General features: G+C 46.7%; 1 protein-coding gene and 1 pseudogene across 12 annotated transcripts in view; one reads left to right on the forward strand and one right to left on the reverse strand.

The window, feature by feature from the left end:
• Positions 1–251: 251 nt before the first annotated feature.
• Positions 252–24,035, forward strand: part of EHMT1 (euchromatic histone lysine methyltransferase 1) — a 229,824-nt gene continuing 206,040 nt past the window's right edge. For 8 of the 12 annotated variants that reach the window (XM_024252220.2, XM_063714603.1, XM_054521327.1 and 5 more), the window contains exon 1: positions 252–332. In XM_024252220.2, the coding sequence (XP_024107988.1) occupies positions 270–332 (63 nt within the window). In that variant the 5' untranslated portion in view covers positions 252–269. The remainder of the gene's footprint in view (positions 333–24,035) is intronic. The other 4 variants (XM_024252226.3, XM_063714604.1, XM_063714608.1 and 1 more) reach the window with 1 other exon arrangement.
• On the reverse strand, positions 22,162–23,030 carry LOC100449068 (protein SET-like; annotated as a pseudogene).

Genomic DNA, 24,035 nt, shown 5'->3' on the forward strand with positions numbered 1-24,035 from the left:
TTAGAATGAGATATGTGTTGAAAATGGGAAGGCTACTCCCCATCCATTACTACGACTCTGGCGGGCGGGTTCTGAAGCTCCAGGTCTCCTACCCTGCGGGCGCGCGTTCCGGTTCCGGCCGCCTCAGGCCCCGCGCCTCGGGAGCCTGGTCCCAGTGCGCAGGCGCCGCACCGGTCGGGCTCCAACGCGCAGGCGCGGGCGCAGGCGCAGGCGCAGACGTAGGCGATCGGCCCCGCCCCGACTCTGGGCCGCGAGGCGCGGGCGGGGCGATGGCGCGCGGGAGGGGCGGGGCCACGCTGCGGGCCCGGGCCATGGCCGCCGCCGATGCCGAGGTGAGCAGCGGGGCCGGCGGGGGGCGGCGCGGGGGCGGCGGGCAGCGGTGGAGGCGGCGCGGGGGCGAAGAACCGGGCGGGGCGGCTGCAGGCGGCCGGCGGGCGGGCGGGGCCCCGGGCCCCCCCGCCGCCGCCGCCGCCACCGCTGCCGCCGCCTCAGGCCGAGGCCGGGCCGAGGCCGCCGGGCGTCCGGCCCGCGCTCCCGCCGGGCGCGCTTTGTGCGCGGCGCGGGCCGGGCGGCGGCTGGGGGCGCGGGCGGGGGCGCAGGTGAGGGAGGCGACCGCGTACCTGCGCCCGCGCCCCCCACGGACCCCGTGCCGCCGCCGCCGCCGCCCGCGAGCCGGATCTGCGGGGAGGGCCTCGGCCAGGGTGCCGGGGAGGTGCGGAGGACAAAAGGAAAAGTAGCGGGGCCGGCCAACTTTGGAGCGCCGGCCGAGGCGAGGCTGTCCCTCCTCTCGGAGCTCTTCCTTCGCTCCGTTGACCTTTCACTTTGTTCTGAGTAGGATGGCACCATCTTTAACGAAAAGTTGGCCAGTCCCGGCGTGTTTCTCCCCAGACAATGCTGCTCCAGCCCTCCTGGCTGTCAGAAGCAGGAAAGCACGCTCGGTGGGAAGCTTGCGGACTCAAGTTTATTTCCAAACCAGCAGCTTTAAAGGGCTCTGGATGTAAAAAGTTCACATTCTTTTGTTAATGGTCTCGGCCTTCCCCGTGCTCATTCTCAAGGATAGTTTGTTTCCTCGCTTAGGAAAGGAAGCAGCGTAGAGATTAAAGTCTTGCGAGTGGACCGCTGGCGTCCCTCTGAAGGAAAAGCAAGCAGGAGGTGGTGTGTCCTTGGAGATGCAGAAATAGTGTGGTCTTAGGGCTGAAATAAGGGACCGGTTTGGAGAAAACTGTCAGCTTAGAAGTATTTCTTTGAAATTAACTGTCTAGTAACAGTTGAGACTTCTAAAACTTAGTAAGTTAAGGTGTAGTAAGAAGCCGTACAGTATCCTGGTGCATAGACTTAACACTGTATTTTAGCTCAGGTAATGTATGGCCTTTTTGTTTATTTTTTTCCTGCTTTTTTGGGGGGTGTTGAAATAAGTAAACTGGGAAGGTGCAGGGGAATTCTTAAATTCAATGCAAGGAGTTTTTGCTGACTACCTGCAGCATTCAAGGAATGAATATTAGTCACTGAGAACAAAAAGCGAAATTAGGAAACTTCAAGTCACTTCCAGGCTTGTAGGAGAGAAGACGTGTAGTGATGAATTATATCATTTATGAAGTACCCACTGGATCCCACACACTGTGCAAGACTTTTAGATCAGGCGCCTCACTCAGTTTTCTTCACCCTGTGCAGCAGGTGCTGTTATTTCCTTTTTTAAATTATTATTTATTATTATTATTTTTTGAGACAGGATCTCCCTTTGTCGCTCAGGCTGGAATGCAGAGGCATGATCACGGCTCACTGCAGCTTCGACCACCCAGGCTCAAGGGAGTCTCCCACCTCGGGTGCTGCCACACCTGGCCAATTTTTTTGTATTTTTTTTGTAGAGACCGGGGTTTCACCATGTTGCCCAGGCTGGTCTTGAATTTTTGGACTCAAGCGATCTGCCTGCCTCGACCTCCCTAAGTGCTAGGATTACAGACATGAGCCATTATGCCCGCCCTGTTGTTTCCTGTTCAGCTGAGGAGGAAGGGTTAGATAACTTGGCCAGTCGGTTATAGGACTAGCCCTAGTACAGTGTTGGGCACGTAGTAGGTGTTTAATACATGACCGACGAGCAAATGGCTCCAGATGTCTCCGGTTCCATAGGCAGCCTTGAATAGAGGGCTTAACACACCTGATGATAATGACAGCCTCTGTTGATTGAGCCCTGACTTGTGTCCAACCCTGCCATAGTGCCAGTGCCTTGCATGAATTCAATAATTTGAGCCTAGCAGCAACCTTAGGAGGTAGGTACTGTTATCTCCCTGTTTATAAATGAGAAGACAGGCGCAGTGAGGCCCAAGATTGAAGAGCTTGTGGTCGAGAAGATGGAGATGCAGGTGGTTTGGCTATAGAGCTGGTGCTTGCTAAACGTGTTATATCTGTGATGGTCATTTTAGGTTAATAAAAGCTCTGTTTTTAGATTCATGATTCTAAGGGTTTATCATCAAGGTGTATGAGAAGGTGAGGGAGCCCCTGTGTGTAGCGCAGCAACTCTGGCCTTCTGGAGAGTAGGTAGGCATGTGATCACTGTTGTCACTAAACCTGGGAAATGATTCCTGGGTCAGGGTTCATTAATTGGCAGATGATTAAGGTAATAAAGCTGACACTGGAAACTTATCTAACTTCATTTCTTTTCCTTGATTTACAAAGATAGTCAATACATTTTCATACCAAAAAGAACTGGCCAGCCGTGGTGGCTCATGCCTGTAATCCTAGCAGTTTAGGAAGCCGAGGTGGGCGGATCACTTGAGGTCAGGAGTTCGAGACCAGCCTGGCCAACATGGTTGAAACCCTGTCTCTACTGAAAATACAAAAATTATCTGGGCATAGTGGTGCGTGCCTGTAATTGCAGCCTGGGCAACGGAGTGAGAGACTGTCTCAGGAAAAAAAAAAAAAAAAAAACTACTGAGGTAGTTGAATATATCCTCCATTCCCCATTTGTGGATTAGTTAGTAAATGGGGCATCTTAGGGTTTAAATATGTCCAGGGTCACTGAGGATCAGATCCTAGGGTTCCTTTGACTCAAGGCTTTTGTCTCAGCAAAACGTCATCTTCCAGCAGGAAGGCTTTCTCAGGCAAGTAGCAGGGTGGCTACTATGTATCGCTTCCTTATTTTTTCTTTTTTAAAATAATGCAGGCACGTGCACATAATTTAAAAAATCAGTGCTAAAACACTTAAAAGCTGTTCTCCTGTCTTTTTTTTTTCTTTTTTTAATTTTTTTTTTTTAATTATACTTTTAAGTTTTAGGGTACATGTGCACAACGTGCAGGTTTGTTACATATGTATACATGTGCCATGTTGGTGTGCTGCACCCATTAACTCCTCATTTAGCATTAGGTATATCTCCTAATGCTATCCCTCCCCCCTCCCCCCTCCCCCCTTTTTTTTCTTTTTGAGAGTGAGTCTTGATCTGTTGCCCAGGTTGGAGTGCAGTGGCCCGATCTTGGCTCACTGCAGCCTCTGCCTCCCAGGTTCAGGTGATTCTCGTGCCTCAGCTGCCCTGGTAGCTGGGATTACAGGCGCCTGCCACCACACCCGGCTAATTTTTGTATTTTTAGTAGAGACAGGGTTTCACCATGTTGGCCAGGCTTGTCTCAAACTCCTGACCTCAAGTGATCTATCTGCCTTGGCCTCCTAAAGTGCTAGGATTACAGACGTGAGCCACCGCCCCCGGCCGATCATCTTCTGTCTTTCTAGAGAAGAAGCAGCCTGCTTGCAGCTCTTGAGCATTTACTTCATGTTTCTAAATATATGTTTGTATTGTCATGTCTTTATTCACCAATTTTAGGGGTCGACTATGGACTTCCATTAATGGTGGATTAGTGTAAGATTTAGATTAGAGAAGATTTTTGTTCTCTTATGTTCATCCTGCCCCAATCAGAATGTATGTTCTTGGCCAGGGCCGGAAGCTCATACCTGGGAGGCCAAGGTGAGAGGATCCCCTGAGCCCAGGAGTTTGAGACTAGCCTGGGCAACGGAGTGAGATCTTGTCTCTACTAGAAGTAAAAAAGTTAGCTGGGTGTGGTGGTGGTATATGCCTGTAGTCCCAGCTATTTGAGGGGCTGAGGTGGGAGGATTGCTTGATCCCAGGAGGCCAAGGCTGCAGTGAGCTGTGATTGTGCCACTGCCCTGCAGCCTGGGTGACAGAGCAAAATCCTGTCTCAAAAAAAAAAAAAAAAAAAAATGCAGTCAGGCACGGTGGCTCACACCTGTAATCCCAGCACTTTGGGAGGGTGAGGCGGGCAGATTACGAGGTCAGGAGATTGAGACCATCCTGGCTAACACACAGTGAAACCCTGTCTCTACTAAAAATACAAGGAAATTAGGCGGGTGTGGTGGCGGCCGCCTGTAGTCCCAGCTACTCATTAGGCTGAGGCAGGAGAAGGGCGTGAACCCGGGAGGTGGAGCTTGTAGTGAGCCATCATGCCACTGTACTCCAGCCTGGGCGATGGAGCAAGACTCTGTCTCAAAAAAAAAAAAAAAAGCATGCATGTTCCCTCTGCCTGGTACACAGCATCATCCAAAGGAGTCTCCTCACCTTTCCCTGCGTCTGATGCTGCTCGCTGTTTGTTCCCTCCTGGTGATGGAACACACTCTCCGTTAGCTAGCCAGGAAGGTATGGTAAGTGGCAAACTTTTGGGGTTTGCGTGTCTGAAAATGTATTTACTCTTTTTTTCTTTTCTGAGATGGAGTTCCGCTCCGTCGCCCAGGCTGGAGTGCAGTGGCACGATCTCCGCTAACTGCAGCCTCCGCCTCCTGGGTTCAAGCGATTCTCCTGCCTCAGCCTCCTGAGTAGCTGGAATTACAGGTGCGTGCTACCACGCCTGCACCTGGCTAATTTTTGTATTTTTAGTAGAGACGGGGTTTCACCGTGTTGGCCAGGCTGCTGCTGAACTCCCAACCTCAGGTGACCCGCCCACTTCGGCCTCCTAAAGTGCTGGGACTACAGGAGTGAGCCCCCACACCTGGCCGCAAATGTCTTTATTCTGCGTGTGCGCTTAGTAAGTTTGGCTGGTAGGTTGGAAAGTCATTTTGAAGTCATAGCTCCAGTATCTTTCAGTTTTCATTGTTGCTCTTGAGAAGTCTGGTTTGGTCTTTTTTCTTTTTGAGACAGTCTGGAGTAGTGGTTCGATGATAGTTCTCTGCAGCCTTGACCTCCCGGGCTGAAGTAATCTTCCTGCCTCAGTGCCCCGAGTAGTACCTGCGACGGCAGGTGTGTGCCACCATACCTGGTTGATTTTTCTTTCTTTCTTTCTTTTTTTTTTTTTTTTTTGAGATGGAGTCTTACCCTGTTGCCCTAGGCTGGAGTGCGGTGGCGCCATCTCGGCTCACTGCGACCTCCGTCTCCTGGGCTCAAGTGGTTCTCCTGCGTCAGCCTCCCGAGTAGGTGGGATTACCAGGTGTGCACCATCATACCCAGATAATTTTTTTGTATTTTTAGTAGAGACGGGGTTTCACCATATTGGCCAGGCTGGTTTTGAACTCCCAACCTTGTGATCCACCCACCTCGGCCTTTCAAAGTGCTGGGATTACAGACCAGGCATTAGGCACTATGCCCGCCACCTTTTTTTTTTTTTTTTTTTTTTTGGAGACACGGTTTCACCCAGTCTGGCACCCAGTTGCCCAGGCTGGCATGCAGTGGTGTGTGATCTTGTCTCACTGCAACCTCCCCGGTTCAAGCGATTCTCCTGCCTCAGCCTCCTGAGTAGCTGTGATTACAGGTAGGCACCACCACGCCCAGCTATTTTTTTTTTTTTTGAGACGAGTGTCACTGTGTTGCCCAAGCTGGAATACAGTGGCACGATCTCAGCTCAGTGCAACCTCTGCTTCCTGGGTTCAAGCAATTCTCCTGTCTCAGCCTCCTGAGTAGCTGGGACTACAGCTGTGCATCACCATGCCTGGCTAATTTTTGTATTTTTAGTAGAGACAGGATTTCACCATATTGGCCAGGCAGGTCTCGAACTCCTGACCTCAAGTAAGTGATCCACCTTCCTCAGCCTCCCAAAGTGCTGGGATTACAGGTTTGAGCGACCATGCCCGGACTCCAGCTGATTTTTGTATTTTTAATTGGGATGGGGTTTTACCATGTTGGCCAGGCTGGTCTCGAACTCCTGACCTCAAATGATCCATCCGCCTGAGCCTCCCAAAGTGTTGGGATTACAGGTATGAGCCACTGTTACCGGCAGTGGTTTTTCTGTTTTTGTAGAGACAGGGTCTTGCCATGTTGCCCAGGCTGGCCTTGAACTCGGCCTCCTGAAGTTCTGGGATTAAAGGCAGATCCACCAAGTCTGGCCCAGTTTCATTCTTTTTGTTTTTGAGATGGAGTTTTGCTCTTTTCACCCAGGCTGGAGTGCAGTGACGCGATTTGGGTTCACTGCAACCTCCACCTCCTGGGTTCAAGTGATTCTCTTGTCTCAGCCTCCCAAGTAGCTGGGATTACAGGCTCCTGCCACCACGCCCCGCTAATTTTTGTATTTTCGGTAGAGATGGGGTTTCGCCATATTGGCCAGGCTGGTCTAAAATTCCTGACCTCAGGTGATCCACCCCCATCAGCCTCCCAAATTACTGGGATTCCAGGCATGGGCCACGTTGCTGGCAAGGCCCAATTTCATTCTTAACCTTTTGTAAGCACTATTCCCCTGTCAAACCTTTAGGATCATTGCATCCGTGATTTTCCTAATATTTACCATGCGTTTAGTGCTAGCCTTTTGTTATGTATTATGCAGATGCCTAAGTAGCTGTGAAATCTGAAGATTGACACCGTTTCATTATAGGAGGTTTTTTTTTTTTTTTTTGGAGAGACACGGTCTCACTATGTTGCTCAGGCTGGTCTTGAACTCCTGGGCTCAAGCAATCCTCTTGCCTCGGCTTCCGAGTAGCTGGGACTACAGGCACGCGCTACCATGCCTGGCTAATTTTTGTATTTTTAGTAGAGATGGGGTTTTGTCATGTTGACCAGTTTGGTCTCACATTCCTGACCTCACGTGATCTGCCCGCCTCGGCCTCCCAAAGTTCTGGGATTACCTGTGTGAGCCACCGTGTGTGGCCGACAGTTTATTCTTTACTGTCTTCTCTGTGTTCTCCTTTTCCGTTTCCTTTAGTTGAATGTTGGACTTCCTGTATTTAGTTTTCTAATTTTAAGTATATTTTTTTGTCATGTCTTGGTCTTGTTGTATTTTGGAGGAGCATTTTTGACCACTTATCAATTTTTTTAATCGAATTTTTAACTTCAGTTGTTATTTTTATATATATGTATATTTTTATTTTTGTTTTTGTTTTTGTTTTGAGACGGAGTTTTGCTCTTGTTGCCCAGGCTGGAGTGCAATGGCGCGATCTCGGCTCGCTGCAACCTCCGCCTCCCGGGTTCAAGTGATTCTCCTGCCTCAGCCTCTTGAGAGCTGGAATCACAGGCATGTACCACCAAGCCTGGCTAATTTTGTAATTTTTTTTTTTTTTTAGTAGAGATGGGGTTTCTCCATGTTGGTCAGGCTGGTGTCGAACTCCTGACCTCAGGTGATCCACCCGCCTTGGCCTCCCAAAGTGCTGGGATTACAGGCGTGAGCCACCACGCCTGGCCCAGTTGTTATATTTTCATATTCTTTACTGTTTTCTATTCTTTTTAGTATCTCCTGTTCCTGTTTTATGTATATAGTATCTTATTTATTTTAATTACAATTAAAATTTTAAAATTACAGTTAAAGTTATTAAAAAACTATTTAAAAAATGTCCCAGCCTGTGCAACGCAGCAAGACCCTAAAATCTGGGACTTCCAGCATGCACCACCATGACCAGCTGGTGTGTGCCTGAAGTCCCAGCTACTCAGGAGGCTGAGGCAGGAGGATTGCTTGAGTCCGGGAGGTTGAGGCTGCAGTGAGCCATGATCACACCACTGCACTCCAGCCTGGGTGACAGAGTGAGAGAGACTCTGTCTCTAACCAAAAAAAAAAAAAAGTTGTTTCCTTCATTTTTTGTGTTTTCTCTGCATTCATTCCTCTTTGCTGTCTTATCTCTTAGTCTTTCTTCCATGATGTAACCTTTCCTTCAGTGTCTCATTGTCTTTGGCCATTTTGCCGTGTTGCGAATAAAGCACTCACCATGGAAAGCTGAGTGCTGGGGGTTTATTTGTTGGTTTCACTGTAGGGTGACGGTTGGCTGCTGCTGTTTTGTTGGCTCTCTTGCAGATTTTTTTTTTTTTTTTTTTTTGAGACAGAGTTTTGCTCCTGTTGCCCAGGCTGGAGTGCAGTGGCGTGATCTCTGCTTACTGTAATCTCTGCATCCTAGGTTCAAGCAATTCTGCCTCAGTCCCCCAAGTAGCTGGGATTACAGGCATGCACTAACACACCTGGTTAATTTTGTTTGTGTTTTTGTTTTGTTTTGAGACGGAGTCTTGCTTTGTTGCCTAGGCTGGAGTGCAGTGGCCCCATCTCGGCTCACTGTGACCTCTATCTCCCAGGTTCAAGCGATTCTCCTGCCTTCGCACCCCCTAGTAGCTGGAATTATAGGCGTGCGCCACCACGCTCGGCTAATTTTTGTATTTTTGATAGAGACAGGGTTTCACCATGTTGGCCAGGCTGGTCTCAAACTGCTGACCTCAGATGACCCACCCCCCTTGCCTCCCGAAGTGCTAGGATTGTAGGCATGAACCACCATGCCTGGCCATTTTTTTTTTGTTGAGATGGCATCTCTCTCTGTCACCCATGCTGGAGTGCAATGGCGCAATCTCGGCTCACTGCAACCTCTACCTCCCGGGTTCAAACGATTCTCCTACCTCAGCCTGCCAAGTAGCTGGGATTACAGGTGTGCACCACCACTCCGGGATAATTTTTTGTATTTTTAGTAGAAACGGAGTTTTACCATATTGGCCAGGCTGGTCTCAAACTCCTGATCTCAGGTGATTTGCCCACCTCGGCCTCCCAAAATGCTGGGATTACAGGCGTGAGCTGCTGCGCCTGGCCCTTTTGCAGATGTTCTATCTGCTGGTTTGGTTTTCTTGAAGGATCCCTCAATTTCTTGCCTTGCTGGTATAAGCTGGATTTTTTTTTTTTTTTTTTTTTTGAGACAGAGTCTTGGTCTTGTCACCCAGGCTGGAGTGCAGTGGTGTGATCTCAGCTCACTGCAACCTCTGCCTCCCGGGTTCAAGCAATTCTCTTGCCTCAGTACCCCCCCACCCCCCGAGTAGCTGGGATTACAGTTGTGCACCAGCACGTGTGGCTACTTTTTGTATTTTTAGTAGAGAGGGGATTTTGCCACGTTGGCCAGGCTGGTCTTGAACTTCTGACCTCAAGTGATCCACCCGCCTGGGTCTCCCAAAATAATGGGATTACAGATATGAGCCACCGTGCCCGGCCATTTTTGGTGGACCTTTTTATGGGGCTAAACGTCTGGTGTCCTGTGGCTACAGAAGACCAGTACTTGCTCGAGGAGGAGACCTGAGAGGTCAGCTGTTCTCAGGTGGAGTTTTGCCTGCATTCCCATTTGTAGTTGCAGGCATCACCCCCATTGTCCCCACCCTTCTGTGTTTTCTGGGGTCAGTCTGCCAGCTGCTCAGCTGCAACTCCTTTATTTAAGTTTCTCCTTCCTCTACTCTGTGGGATAGGTTAGCTCTCCTCTACCCCTCTGTCTTCCTATTTGTGTTCTATTTAGGGATTTCACATATCTTGGGGTTTATGTGTCTCTTTCCTGCTTTTCTTGTCTTTGATTGATTTTTGCTAAGAGAAGGGGGAGGATCAGAATCAATTTTTCTTTTTTTAAAATTATTTATTTTAAACATTTAATTTTTAATTACATTTAATATAATTTATAAAACATTTTGTAGAGATGGAGTCTCACTGTGTTGCCCAGGCCGATCTCCAACTGGGCTCAGGCGATTCTCCCGCTTTGGCCTCTGAAAGTGTTAGGATCACAGGCGTGAACTGCTGTGGCTGGCCTGAGAAGCGTTTTCCATAAATCTTGAGAAGCAGATTCTCCCGTAAACTAGAAGCACAGCTGTCCTATGAAAAGGGCTGCCTGTCTTGGGATCTTACTATGTCAGTTGTTGGTTGTGGTCGGAAGGTTCTGGAGTCATAATAAGGGCCAGCAAAGGTGACGTTTGTGCCTCAGCTCTAATGTCGAAAAGAGCATCTGTGGCTACCTTAGTTGCTGGAGATCCTATATATGGCCAGAGCCAGAGCTGGGGCTAGCGCCCTGGTTTCCTTCTTCTGCTTCCTGTCATGTGCTGAAAGAGCTGTGTAGGTTTGACCACATTTTATTGAGTTTTTATTTGAAAATAATTTGGCTTATAAGAATCATGTTTTGGGTTCTTTAGGAACTTTATTATTTTTTTCAATCATTTCATTGGATTTAGCATGGTTGATGGATGCCTTTATCCTAAGGTAAGTGGGCAGTTTGATTTTAAGTTGCTCACTCAGCAAACCAGGTAGAGAATAGTTATTTGCTTTTGTATATGTTTTTCTTTTTTTTTTTTTGAGATGGAGTTTCGCTCTTGTTGCCCAGGCTGGAGTGCAATGGTGCAATCTCGGCTCACTGGAACCTCCGCCTCCCAGGTTCAAGCGATTCTCCAGCCTCAGCCTCCCGAGTAGCTGGGATTACAGGCGCCCACCACCATGGCTGGCTAATTTTGTATTTTTAGTAGAGACGGGATTTCTCCATGTTCGTCAGGCTGGTCTCAAACTCCTGACCTCAGGTGATCTGCCTGCCTCGGCCTCCCAAAGTGTTGGGATTACCGGTGTGAGCCACCACACCTGGCCAATTTTTTTTTGTTGTTGTTAGATGGAGTCTTGCTCTGTTGCCCAGGCTGGAGTGCAGTGGCGCGATCTCGGCTCACTGCAAGCTCCGCCTCCTGGGTTCTCACCATTCTTCTGCCTCAGCCTCCCAAGTAGCTGGGACTACAGGCGCCTGCCACCACGCCTTTGTATTTTTAGTAGAGACAGGGTTTCACTGTGTTAGCCAGGATGGTCTCGCTCTCCTGACCTCGTGATCGGTCCTCCTCCGCCTTCCAAAGTGCTGAGATTACAGGCATGAGCCATTGCACCTGGTCCAGTTTTTTGTATTTTTAGTAGAAACGGGGTTTCACCGGTTAGCCAGGCTGGTCTCGAACTCCTGACCTCAGGTGATCCGCCCACCTCTGCCTCCCAAAGTGCAGGGATTATAGGCATGAGCCACCGCACCCGGCTGAGAATAGTTATTAGAGCCCAGTTAATTTGGCCTATGGCAGGTATGATATAGAAAGCAGTACTTCCAGGACTGAGAATTCTCCTTTCTTACTATTTTGCTTCTCTTTAACTTTTAATATTTTCATGTATTAAAAAAAAAATCTGATGATTTTGGATTTTGAAAAACAAAGCTAAAGTGGCTGCTATAACTCTTCAGAGGTAGCATTTCCTTTGAAATGGAGTCTCCTGGATAAGAGGCCACTTTCCCAGGACCATCACTGTGAGCTGCTGTTTCATTCTGGAAAAGCTTGTGGATTTCTTTCTGTATTCTAGTTGTAATAGGCTGGTTCTGATCACAGTATATTTAAGATGCTGTTTTGAGCACTTTCTGTTTATGCAGTGCAATTCCAGGTATTCATAAGAGGACATACAAAGTTTTGAGATTGGTCCCTGATTTTACAAAATTTAATAATAGAACAGAGCAAATATGACTGAGTAGGAAATGAGGGTCAGTTAAAAGTAAACAAGAAGAGGCTGCTGGATGGCCATAATTGCTGCGGCCAGATGTGTGGGGAAAACCTCCTTGAGGAAGATGAGTTAGTCTAGGTCTTTTTTTTCCTCTAACAGCTTCTTGTCCAACACGTAGTCTAGGTCTTAAAGGATGTGAGACATGAATTGGCATGAAAAGGTGTACAAAGTACATTAACAAAAATTAGGCATTTTAGCAAATTTAGAAAACAAACCTAGAAACCTCAGGATGCCATATATTTGTCATCTGTTTTTTTCCTGATCCTCTGAGTGTATGTGTTTTTATTTAAAATTGGTGGTAATCAGTGATTATGTGCTGTTGTACTTCCTCTGTCCCGTATTGTCTGACGTGCATTTGTGTCTTCAGTGTTTTTGGTAGCTGCATGGTGTGTGACATAGAAAAGTCCCAGTTTCCTCGACTGTGATTTGGGTGAGGTCTGTATCCTTTGGTACACAGTGAAATTACAAGGTCAGAAGGGGAGAGTGGCATGAGATGAAGCTGGAGAGGCAGGGCAAGGTTATCCAGGGCCTTGTTACCATGGTAACAAGTTGGGCAGTTTCGTAACCACTGTAGACAGTCCTTGAAGATTTTAGGCATGGAATGATACTTTAAAAAGATGACCCTGGCTGCTGTGTGGAGAGCGGAAGTAGGGGGCCAGTGAGCAGGCTTGGCTTGAGTGGCATGGGTTAGTCATGATATAGGTGTTTAGATTTAATTTTTTGAGCATATAGGACAGTTACATGGTTCAAAATTGAAAAAGTATGGCCGTGTGCAGTGGCTTATGCCTGTAATCCCACCACTTTGGGAGGCCGAGGCGGGTGGATCGATCACCTGATGTCAGGAGTTCAAGAGCAGCCTGGCCAACGTGGTGAAACCCTGTCTCTAATAAAAATATAAAAAAATTAGCCGGGCGTGATGGCAGGCGCCTGTAATCCCAGCTACTTGGGAGGCTGAGGCAGGAGAATCGCTTGAACCCGGGAGGTGGAGGTTGCAGTGACCTGAGATCATGCCATTGGACTCCAGCCTGGGTAACAAGAGTGAACCTCCATTTTGGAAAAAAAATAAAAATAAAAATAAAACAAAATTGTAAAAGTACCTCCCTAGCCACTAGTTCTTCTCTTGGCAGGTCACCAGTATTTAATTACTGTGCATATTTCATGATGTTTATGAATATACAGTCATGTGGCACTTAAGGACATTTTGGTCAATGGCAGACCGCATACATGAAGGTAGTCCCCTAAGATTAGAATGGAGGTCGGGCGTGGTGGCTCACACCTGTAATCCCAGCACTTTGAGAGGCTGAGGCAGGAGGATCACTTGAGCCCAGGAGTTCAAGATCAGCCTGGACAACATAATGAGACCCTGTCTCTACAAAAAAATAATGAAAAATTATTTGGGCATTGTGGTGTGTGCCTGTAGACCCAGCTACTCTGGGAGGCTGAGGTGGGGGGAGTTGTTTGACCAGGAGGTCAAGGCTGCAGTGAACCGTGTTGGTGCCACTGCACTTCAGTCTGGGCAGCAGAGCGAGATCCTGTCTCAAAAAAAGAAAAAAAAGATTATAATAGAGGCAAGAAATTCTTACTGCTTACTCATGTTGTGGGCGTTGTTTTGTAGTAGGGTAGTGCGCTGCCTTTTCTATGTTCAGACACACAGGTATCATTGTGTTGCACTTACCTGCAGTAACACGCTGTGCAGGTTTGTAGCCTGGAAGCCATGGGCTACACCATATAGCCTAGGTGTGTAATAGGTTTGCAGAAGTGCGCTCTTTGATGTTTGCACAGTGATGAAATCACCTAATGACGCATATCTCAGAATGTATCCCCCTCATTAAGCGTCACTTAGATGCAGTAGATGATACTGTCCTGTCGAGGGGTTCAATGACTTTCCCATGTAGCTGGTATATGTTACAGCTGGCTCTGCCCTGGGCTAGGATGGTGCAGTAGAATGGTATTCGTTCCAGAGTTGGGGGAGGGTTGGGAAGGAATCACAGAAGGCACTTGAGAGGTGCAGGTGGGAGTAAGTCAACCTTTCAGCCCCAATTCACCTTGAAAATGCAGAGGCGAATGCATGAAGACGTAGTCTGAGTTGTGCTCTTTTTTTTGTTTTTGTTTTTGAGATGGGGCCTCGCTGTGTTGCCCAGGTTGGTCTTAAACTCCTGGGCTCGAGCAGTCCTCCCGCCTCAGCCTCCCGAGTAGCTGGGATTACAGGTGCGTGCCACCACACCTAGGTAATTTTTGTATTTTTGGTAGAGACAGGGTTTCACCATGTTACCCAGGCTGGTCTCGAGCTCTTGGACTCAAGCCATCTGCCTGCCTCGGCCTCCCACGGTGCTGGGATTACAGGCGTGAGCCACTGTGCCCGGCCTAGACCACTTCTTAAAGCATTTAATGACTGTTCCTTTGATCATATTCCTGGGTATAGCATCACACGGGGCAGGTTGCTAACCTAGGTGGGCTGATGGAGCTGTGGAGACCATGCTAATGATTCCCGTTCTCGTAATATGGGCAGTAGGAGGGTTTCAAGGCAGGGAGTGACCTCATCAGGTTTGCGTGTTAGGCTCTGGCTTCCTTCCTGGTCTCCCTACTGCTGTGTGAAGAACGGATTTGTAGACGGATGGCAGTGGAGGCAGCAAACGCAGTCCTCGGGGAGTGGGTGGTCACCGGTTATGTGCAGATGAGGAGGGCACAAGGATGACTTGTGGGACTAGGCCGGAGCCAACTGCTGGGTTCTCTGCTTGAACGGAAGGGTGGGTGGCGGTGCCATTCACCCGGACAGGGAAGGCATGCTCAGGTCAGCTCTGGGGTGGTTTATTCCAGGGGTGGCAAACTCTTTCTGAGCAGGCTGGATAGTATTTCAGACTCATGCACCAAGAAGCAAAATCAAGGATAACTCCACACATTTTTGTTGACAAAGATCAAAATATAATTGACTACTTTTTTTTTTTGTAATACAGATCTACTGATTAGAAGAACAGAATTTTTGGGGGGATAACATTTTGCTTAATTGGGGTTCAACGTTAATGTTGAATGTCATAAAAATTACTGGAGCTGTTCATCTGTTAAGTGCTTACTGTGACACAGTTTTCTGTGTTTCATCTTTGAAAATGTCTTCACACCGAAGCTGTTGCCATATTCCATTATCAGTCCAGGAGCAGATGATTTATTTTTATTGAGATGTAATTCATTTACTATAAAATTCACATTTTAAAATGTGCACCTCAGTGGGGTTCTTTGGTATGTCTGGAGTGGTCCAACCATTACCACTACTTCCAGATCATTCCATTACCCCAAAAAGAAACCTCATACCCGTTAGCAGGCCTTCCCTTCCCTCCCCGACCCCCGACCCTGCTCTACTTTTTTGCAAATATTTTTTCTCATTCTGTGGGTTGTCTTTTCACTTTCTAATTTTTTTTTTTTTTTTTTTTGAGACAGAGTCTCGCTCTGTCGCCTAGGCTGGAGTGCAGTCTAGTCTCACTGCAACCTCTGCCTCCCGGGTTCAAGCGATTCCCCTGCCTCAGCCTCCTGAGAAGCTGGGATTACAGGTGCGCGCCAGCACGCCGGCTTATTTTTGTATTTTTAGTAGAGTTAGGGTTTCACCATGTTGGTCAGGCTGGTCTTGAACTCCTGACTTCAAGGAATCCACCTGCCTCGGCCTCTCAAAGTGCTGGGATTATAGGCATGAGCCACTGTGCCCGGCCTAATTTTTATTTTCTTGATGCTTTCCTTTGAAGCACAGATGTTTTTAATTTTTGATGAAATCCACCTTCTTGTTTTCCCGTTGATTTCCTTGCTTTTGTTGTCGTGTCTGATTGCCCAATCCAAACCAGGGAGTTTATGTTTCCTTGGAAAAGTTGCATAGTTTTAGCTCTTACATTTAAGTCTTTGATCCGTTTTGACTTAATTTTTGTATATGATGTTAGGTAGGATCCAGGCTTCATTCTTTTCATGTATAGTTGGCTCAGCAGCGTCTGTTGAAAAGACCGTGCTTTCCCCATTGAATTGCCTGGCCATCGTTTTTGAAAATCAGTTGAACGTAAATGTGATGGTTAATTTCTAGGTTCTCAGTCCTATTCCATTGATGTATATGTCTGTCCTTATGCGGGTACCACCCTGTCTGCATTATTGCAGTAGTGTAATAAGTTTTGTAATGAGGAAATGTGAGTCCTTCGACTTTGTCTTTCTTTTTCAAGATTGGGTCCCTTGCATTTTCTTTCTTTCTTTCTTTTTTTGAGACGGAGTCTCGCTCTGTCGCCCAGGCTGGAGTGCCGTGGCGCGATCTTGGCTCACTGCAACCTCTGCCTCCCGGGTTCACACCATTCTGCGTCAGCCTCCTGAGTAGCTGGGACTACAGGCGCCCCCACCACGCCCGGCTAATTTTTTTTTTTTTTTTGTATTTTTAGTAGAGATGGGGTTTCACCATATTAGCCAGGATGGTCTCGATCTCCTGACCTCGTGATCTGCCTGCCTCGGCCTCCCAAAGTGCTGGGATTACAGGTGTGAGCCACTATGCCCGGCTGTCACTTGCATTTTCGTATGAGTTTTAGGATCTTGTCAATATCTGCAAAAAAGTCCTTTCAGGATCTTGAAAGGGATTGTGTTGAATATGTAGATCAGTTTAGGATATCGCCATCTTAATAGCAAGTCTTCCAATCGGGGAACACTGGATGCTTGTCCATTTATTTAGGTCTTCTATTTTATTTTATTTATTTATTTTGAGACAGAGTCTTGCACTGTCGCCTGGGCTGGAGTGCAGTGTCGTGATCTCGGGTCACTGCAACCTCCGCCTCCTGAATTCAAGCCATTCTCCTGCCTAAGCCTCTCGACTAGCTAGGATTACAGGCACCCGCCGCCATGCCCAGCTAATTTTTTTTTTTTTGTATTTTTGGTAGAGATGGAGTTTCACCATGTTGGCCAGGCTGGTCTCGAACTTCTGACCTCGTGATTTGCCCTCCTCGGCCTCCCAAAGTGTTGGGATTACAGGCGTGAGCCACCACACCCGGCCTTCAATTTTCTTTAACAATATTTTCAGGGCCGGGCACAGTGGCTCACGCCTGTAATCCCAGCACTTTGGGAGGCCGAGGTGGGTGGATCACGAGGTCAGGAGATCGAGACCATCCTGGCTAACATGATGAAACCCCTTCTCTACTAAAAATACAAAAAATTAGCGGGGTGTGGTGGCGGGCGTCTGTAGTTCCAGCTACTCGGGAGGCTGAGGCAGGAGAATGGCGTGAACCTGGGAGGCGGAGCTTGCAGTGAGCTGAGATGGTGCCACTGCTCTCCAGCCTGGGCAACAGAGTGAGACTCCGTCTCAAAAAACAAAACAAAACAAAAAACAATATTGTCATGTATAAGTTTTGTAGTTATTTCTTAGAGGTATTTTATTCTTTTTGATGCTATTACAAATAGAATTTTTAAAATTTCTTTTTTTTTTTTTTTGAGATGGGGAGTCTTGCTCTGTCGCCCAGGCTAGAGTGCAGTGGTACGATCTTGGCTCACTGCAACCTCCGCCTCCTGGGTTCAAGCAGTTCTCCTGCCTCAGCCTCCTGAGTAGCTGGGATTACAGGTGCATGCCACCACGCCTGGCTAATTTTTGTATTTTTAGTAGAGATGGGGTTTCACCATTTTGGCCAGGCCGATCTTGAACTCCTGACCTCAGGATCCACCCACCTTCAGCTCCCAGAGTGCTGGGATTATAGGCGTGAGCCACCATGCCCGGCCACATTTCATTTTTAGATTGCAATTGTATAGACATAAAATTGATTTTTATATATTGGATCTTGTATCCTGCAACTTTGCTGAATTTTTTTTGGTGTGGATTCCTTGGGATTTTCTATATATAGGATTATGTCATTTGGGAATAGAGTTGTAGTTCTTCCTTTTAAATCTGGACACTTTTTTGTCCTTCCCTAATTGCCCTGGCCAGTAAAATGTTGAATAGAAGTGGTAAAAGCTGACATTCCCATCTTCATTCCTGTTTTTAGGGGAAAGCTTTTAGTTTTTCATCATTAGGTATGATATTAGCTGTGAGTTTTTCCATAGATGCCCTTTATTAGATTGAGGAATTCCCTTTTATTTCTAGCTTGTTGAGTGTTTTCATTATAAAGGGGTTTCAGATTTTGTCAAATGTTTTTCTCTATCTGTTGAGATGATTATGTAGTTTTTTCCCTTTATTGATGTGGTGTCTTACATTGATTTTCATATGCTCAACCAGCCCTGCGTTTCTGCCCTAAATCCATTTGGGTATGTTATCTAATCCTTTTTAAATCTTGTTGAGTTTGATTTGCTAGTATTTTGTTGGGGATTGTTGCATCTTTGTTCATAAGTGGTATTATGTTGGTCTATAGGTACCTCTTTTTAAAAAAAATTTATTTATTTTTTTTGAGACAGTTTCACTCAGTTTTTTTTTTTGTTTTTTTTTTTTGGTTTTTTTTTTTTTTGAGACGGAGTCTCGCTCTGTCGCTCAGGCTGGAGTGCAGTGGCGCGATCTCAGCTCACTGCAAGCTCCGCCTCCCGGGTTCACGCCATTCTCCTGCCTCAGCCTCCCGAGTGGCTGGGACTACAGGGACCTGCCACCAGGCCCAGCTATTTTTTTGTATTTTTAGTAGAGACGGGGTTTCACCGTGTTAGTCAGGATGGTCTTGATCTCCTGACCTCGTGATCTGCCTGTCTTCGCCTTCCAAAGTGCTGGGATTACAGGCGTGAGCCACCGCGCCCAGCCCAGAGTTTCACTCTTGTTGCCCAGGCTGGAGTGCAGTGGTGCAATCTCGGCTCACCACAAACTCCGCCTCCTGGGTTCAAGTGAATCTCCTGCCTCAGCCTCCCAAGTAGCTGGGATTACAGGCATGCTCCACCATGCCAGGCTAATTTTGTATTTTTAGTAGAGATGGGATTTTGCCATGTTGGCCAGGCTGGTCTTGAATTCCTGACCTCAGGTGATCCGCCTGCCTCGGCCTCCCAAAATGCTGGGATTACAGGTGTAAGCCACTGCGCCTGGCCTAAAAAAATTTTTTTAATTTTATTTTAGATTGGTGGTCTTGCCCTGTGGCCCTGCTGGAGTGCAGTGGTGCCATCATGGCTCACTGCAGTCTTGAACTCCTGAGCTCAAGTGATCCTCCTACCTCAGCCTCCTGAGTAGCTGGGACTACAGGCAAGTGCCTGTCGTTTTCTGTGTGTTATCTTTGTGTATTTGGTGCAAAGGTAATACTGGCTTCATAGAATGAGTTGGGGAAGTGTATTTCCCTTTTCCGTTTTTGGGAAGAGTTTGTGAAGCACTGGTTATCACGCCTTTAAATGTTTGGTAGAATTCACCTGCGAAGCCATATGGATCTTGGCTTTTCTTTGTTGGAAGCTTTAAAAATTATTAATTTCCTTATTTGTTCTAGGTCTGTAGGTTTTCTGTTTATTCCTGAGTTATCTTTGTTGTTGTGGGTCTTTCTGAGAATTTGTTCGTGGCATCCAGGTTATCTAGTTTCCGGTATGCCGTTGCTCATAGTGTTGGCTTGTGTTCCCCTTTGACGCTAATAAATTTTAGTAAGTGGGGTCATTTTTCTCTTTTTCTTGGTCATTCTAGCTAAAGTTTTGTGAATTATGTTGAATTTTTCAGAGAAGCAACTTTTTTTTTTTTTTTTTGAGATGGAGTCTCGCCCTTTTGCCCAGGCTGGAGTGCAGTGGTGCGATCTCGGCTCACTGCAAGCTCCGCCTCCTGGGTTCAAGCAATTCTCCTGCCTCTGCCTCCTGAATAGTTGGGAATACAGGCGTGCGCTACCATGCCCAGCTAATTTTTTGTATTTTTAGGAGACGGAGTTTCACCATGTTGGCTGTGCTGGTCTCGCGCTCCTGACCTCAGGTGATCCACCCACCTCAGCCTCCCAAGTAGCTGAGATTACAGGCACCCACCACCACGCCCGGCTAATTTTTGTATTTTTAGTAGAGATGGTGTCTCACCACGTTGGCCGAGGTGGTCTCAAACTCCTGACTTCAAATGATCCACCCACCTTGGCCTCCCAAAGTGCTGGGATTGCAGGCATGAGCCACTGCACCCAGCCTAGTTTTTTACTAGTTTCTTAATGCTTTTAGCTATGTTATAGAATAAATTGCATTCCCCTAAAAAACCTGTTGAAGTCCTAAACCCCGGTACTTCAGAATTTGACCTTATGTGGAAATAGGGTCATTGCAGATTAATTAAGATGAAATCATAGTGGAGTAGGGTAGCCCTCTAATCCAGGATGACTCATGTGTCCTCATAAAAAAAGGATGCCTTGTGAACACTCACAGGCACGGAAGGAAGACAGCATGTGGACACACAGGGAGAAGTGGCGTGTGACTGGGGTGATGCTTCCATGAGCCAAGGAGTGTCAGGGACGGCCAGCAGACCCCAGAGCCTGGCCGAGGCAGGGGATGGCACTCCAAAGCCATTACAGACCGCACGGCCTACTGACACCTTCGTTGTGGACTTCCGGCCTTCAGAACTTCGAGACCATACATTTCTGTTGTTACATGTGTCCTAGGAAAAAACAAACTACTTCCTTTTCATTTTTATTCAGTTCAGAATATTTTCTATTTTCCCTTGTGACTTTAGAAGTGTGTCATTTAATTTCTAAATATTTAGGTATTTCCCAGATTTCTTTGTTTTGTTGATTTCTAATGTAATTCCTGTATGGTCAGAATTATACTTTGTATAGTTTCAGTGTGTTTAATTTGTTAGATTAAAAAAAATCCTGTATTATATTCTGTCCTGGGGAATGTTTCATCAGTGCTTGAAAATAATGTGCATTATGAATTTATTAGGTGGAATGTTCCCTATATGTCAGATTGAATTGGTTGATAGTGTTAAGTCTTCCTTATTCTTTCTCATTTTCTTTCTAGTTCTATTAGTTATCGAGAGTAGGGTATGAGATCTATAGTGCTGTCGAACTTTACATTTTCACTTTCAGTTCTGTTGGTTTTTGCCTCGTGTTTTGAGGCTATGTTATCGTGCATGTGTTTATAGTTGTTACATCTGCCTGGTTGTTTTGACCCTTCTCTCGTTATGAAATGTCCCTCTTTGTCTCTATAAATGTTTTTGTTTTAAAGTCTATTTTGTCTGATATCGGTATAGCCACTTCAGTTTTTTTATGGTTTATTTTTGCATACTATATCTTTTTCTGGCCTTTTAATCTCATTGTATCTTCAATCGAAGGGATGTCTCTTTTAGTCCTTTCCATCTGAGATTGGATCTTGTAGATTCAGCAGTTGAGTCCTATATATGTATTTTTCTTACCTGATAGAAGAGATTTTATTTTTAAAGTGTCACCTTAGACTGCAAGGATGTCCGTTGCACCTCCCCATTAATCAGCCAGAGGAGGAGCTGCAATATCAGAATGCCCACTCAACCCACCAGACATTTGAGACCCACCCTTTGCTGGCCTTCTGTAACCTTGTTTGTTTATTTAGAGACGGAGTCTCACTCTTGTTGCCCAGGCTGGAGTGCAATGGCGTGATCTTGGCTCACTGTAACCTCTGCCTCCCGGGTTCGAGTGATTGTCCTGCCTCTGCCTCCCGAGTAGCTAGGATTACAGGCGTGTGCCACTGTGCCCGGCTAAGTTTTATGTTTTTAGTAGAGATGGGGTTTCGCTATGTTGTCCAGGCTGTTCTTGAACTCCTGACCTCAGGTGATCCGCCCGCCTTGGCCTCCCAAAGTGCTGGGATTACGGGCGTGAGCCACCGTGCCTAGCCTGTAACCTTATTTTTTAAAGCTTTTAATTTTAATTTTTGTTTTTTTGTGTGTGTGTGTGTTTTAGAGACCTGGTCTTGCTGTTACCCTGGCTGGAGTGCAGTGGCGTGATCATAGCTCACTGTAGCCTCGACCCTGGGCTCAAGCAATCCTCCCACCTCGGCCTCCTGATCAGCTGGGACCACTGGCATCTGCCACTATGTCCAGCTAATTTGTAAATGTTTTGTAAAGATGGGGTCTTCCTATGTTGCGCAGGCTGGTTTTGAACTCCTGGCCTCAAGTGATCCTCCCATCTTGGTCTCCCAAAGTGCTGGGATTACAGGTGTGCGCCCCTGTGCCTGGTCTGAAATTTTCTTTTTTTAAACAAGAGCAAGTAGATACATGTTTTCTCTGAGCCCAATATGCAGAGAAGGAAAAAATGCTAGAATTCTCTGCATTATAGGGGCCTGGTGCCCTTTAGCTTCCAACAGCGCAAAGGGGCAGAGAGTTGTTCTTTTTTCCAGAGAACATGGTGATGTTGATTCCATACAAGTTTGTTGAGACAGGAAGGGATAAAATGAGTTTGAAACAGAAAGAGGTAGAGATTCTTTTCACATTTTATTCTCCTCAAGGTATTTCCCCCCCAGATAAGTTGAGATCCACGATGTAGACAAAAGAGACCTCAAGAACTGGGTGAGCACAAGAGGGAAAAAGCAAGACTGCACCTTGCTCCCGGGAACTGGAGACAGCTTTAAAAAAGGAAGGTTCTAATCCATGTGTGTTCTATTAGTTATCTTCTCCTTATCCCCTTCCTCGTCAGTGTCTTCCAATTCCTCCTCCTCATCATCTTCGTCTTCTCCTTCTTTATCATTCATATTGGGAACCAAGGAGCACTGTGATGAATTTGGCCAAGTATGGTCTTTGCTGACCTCTCCTAACTCATCTGCACCTGCGTCAGAATGGCCATTAAACCAGGTGAAGAACCTGTCTGGTTCCTCAGGATGCCTCTTCCTACTGGCTTTATTCTGCATTTGACTTGAAGAGTTTCCTTTCCAGATTTCCATTTGATTTCCGTGGACTTTGAAGATGGATCATGACTGTCATTCGATGAAATTCTTTGAGAGAGCTTTATTTTTGAAGTAAGGATTTTTGTCAAAATAAAAATCTGTTCTGTAACCTGATTTAATATCTTCAAATTCTGTCACTTCAGCACTGGTCAAACAATGCTCTTCATCCTCCTCCCAAGCAGTGCAGACGCTTGTGGATGGCTGACAAATGTTATTACCCAGAAATTGGGGATTTTGGGAATCAATTCTCATCTGCCCTGAAGAACGTGGTTGGCCGAATTTGTCTATGTTCGCTCTCCCAGTCCACTCGCCGCTCACTTGCTAAGCTTGTTTCGTGTGTTCGCTCTCCCAGTCCGCTTGCCGCTCACTTGTTAAGCCTGTTTCATGTGTTCCCTCTCCCAGTCCGCTCGCCGCTCACTTGCTAAGCCTGTTTCTGAAGCCTGTTTCGTGCTGTGCTTCCTCGTGGGCTTGGTTGCCGCTTGTTCTGTTCCTCTCTTCCTCTGGCCTCTGTCGGGCTGGCGCCATGTCTTCCTTTCAGGCAGTGGCAGAGACGGGTGTTTGGGGGTCATTCCGCGAGGAAAGTCTGGACCCAAGTGCCTCCTTGCTCATCAGGAAGAAGCTCATAGGACTAAGATCACATTTTTTTTTTTTTTTTTTTGACATGGAGTCTCGCTCTGTCACCCAGGCTGGAGTGCAGTGGCATGACCTCGGCTCATGGCAACCTCCGCCCCCATCCCCTCCAACTCCAAGCTGTTCTCCTGCGTCAGCCTCCTGAGTAGCTGGGACTACAGGCACCCACCACCACGCCCGGCTAATTTTTGTATTTTTAGTAGAGACGGAGTTTCATCAAGTTGGCCAAGCTGGTCCTGAACTCCTGACCTCAGGTGATCCACCCGCCTCGGCCTCCCAAAGTGCTGGGATTACAGGCGTGAGCCACCGCGCCCGGCCCCAAATTTTTTACTCTATTCCCCCAATCTCTACTTTTTATGTGGGACAGGTAATGCATTTCATCTAATGTAATTACTGAAAGGTAGGATTTATACTTGTCTATTTAGTATTTGCTTTCTGTGTCTTCTGTCTTTTTTGTTACTTTCTGCCTCAATTAGTTTTTGTTTTTCATGGAGATGGAGTTTCACTATGTTGCCCAGGCTGGAGCGCAGTGACTATTCATAGGCATGATCATAGCGCACTGTGGCCTTGAGCTCCCGGGCTCATAGGATCCTCCCGCCTCAGCCTCCTGAGTAGCTGGGACTGCAGGCGTACCACAACGCCTGACTCATTGCTTTCTTCTTTTGTGTTAGATATTTTCTAGTGTATACCATTTTAATTCCCTTGTTGTTTATTTGACTGTATTTTTTATTTGTTTTCTTGGTTGTCCTGGGGATTACAATTTAGTATATTAATTTTTGATAATGTAGTTTGTATTAATACTAACTTTATTACAATAGTATGTGAAATATTTATTTGGGCATAGCTTAATTTCTTTTGCCCTTCTTGTACTGTTATTGTCATACAAATTACATTACACTGTGTGCCCATCTACGCAGATTTATAGTTACTGCTTTACGCAATTG

The sequence above is a fragment of the Pongo abelii genome, chromosome 13 (assembly GCF_028885655.2).
Source record: "Pongo abelii isolate AG06213 chromosome 13, NHGRI_mPonAbe1-v2.0_pri, whole genome shotgun sequence".
In the NCBI taxonomy this organism is placed as follows: domain Eukaryota; kingdom Metazoa; phylum Chordata; class Mammalia; order Primates; family Hominidae; genus Pongo; species Pongo abelii.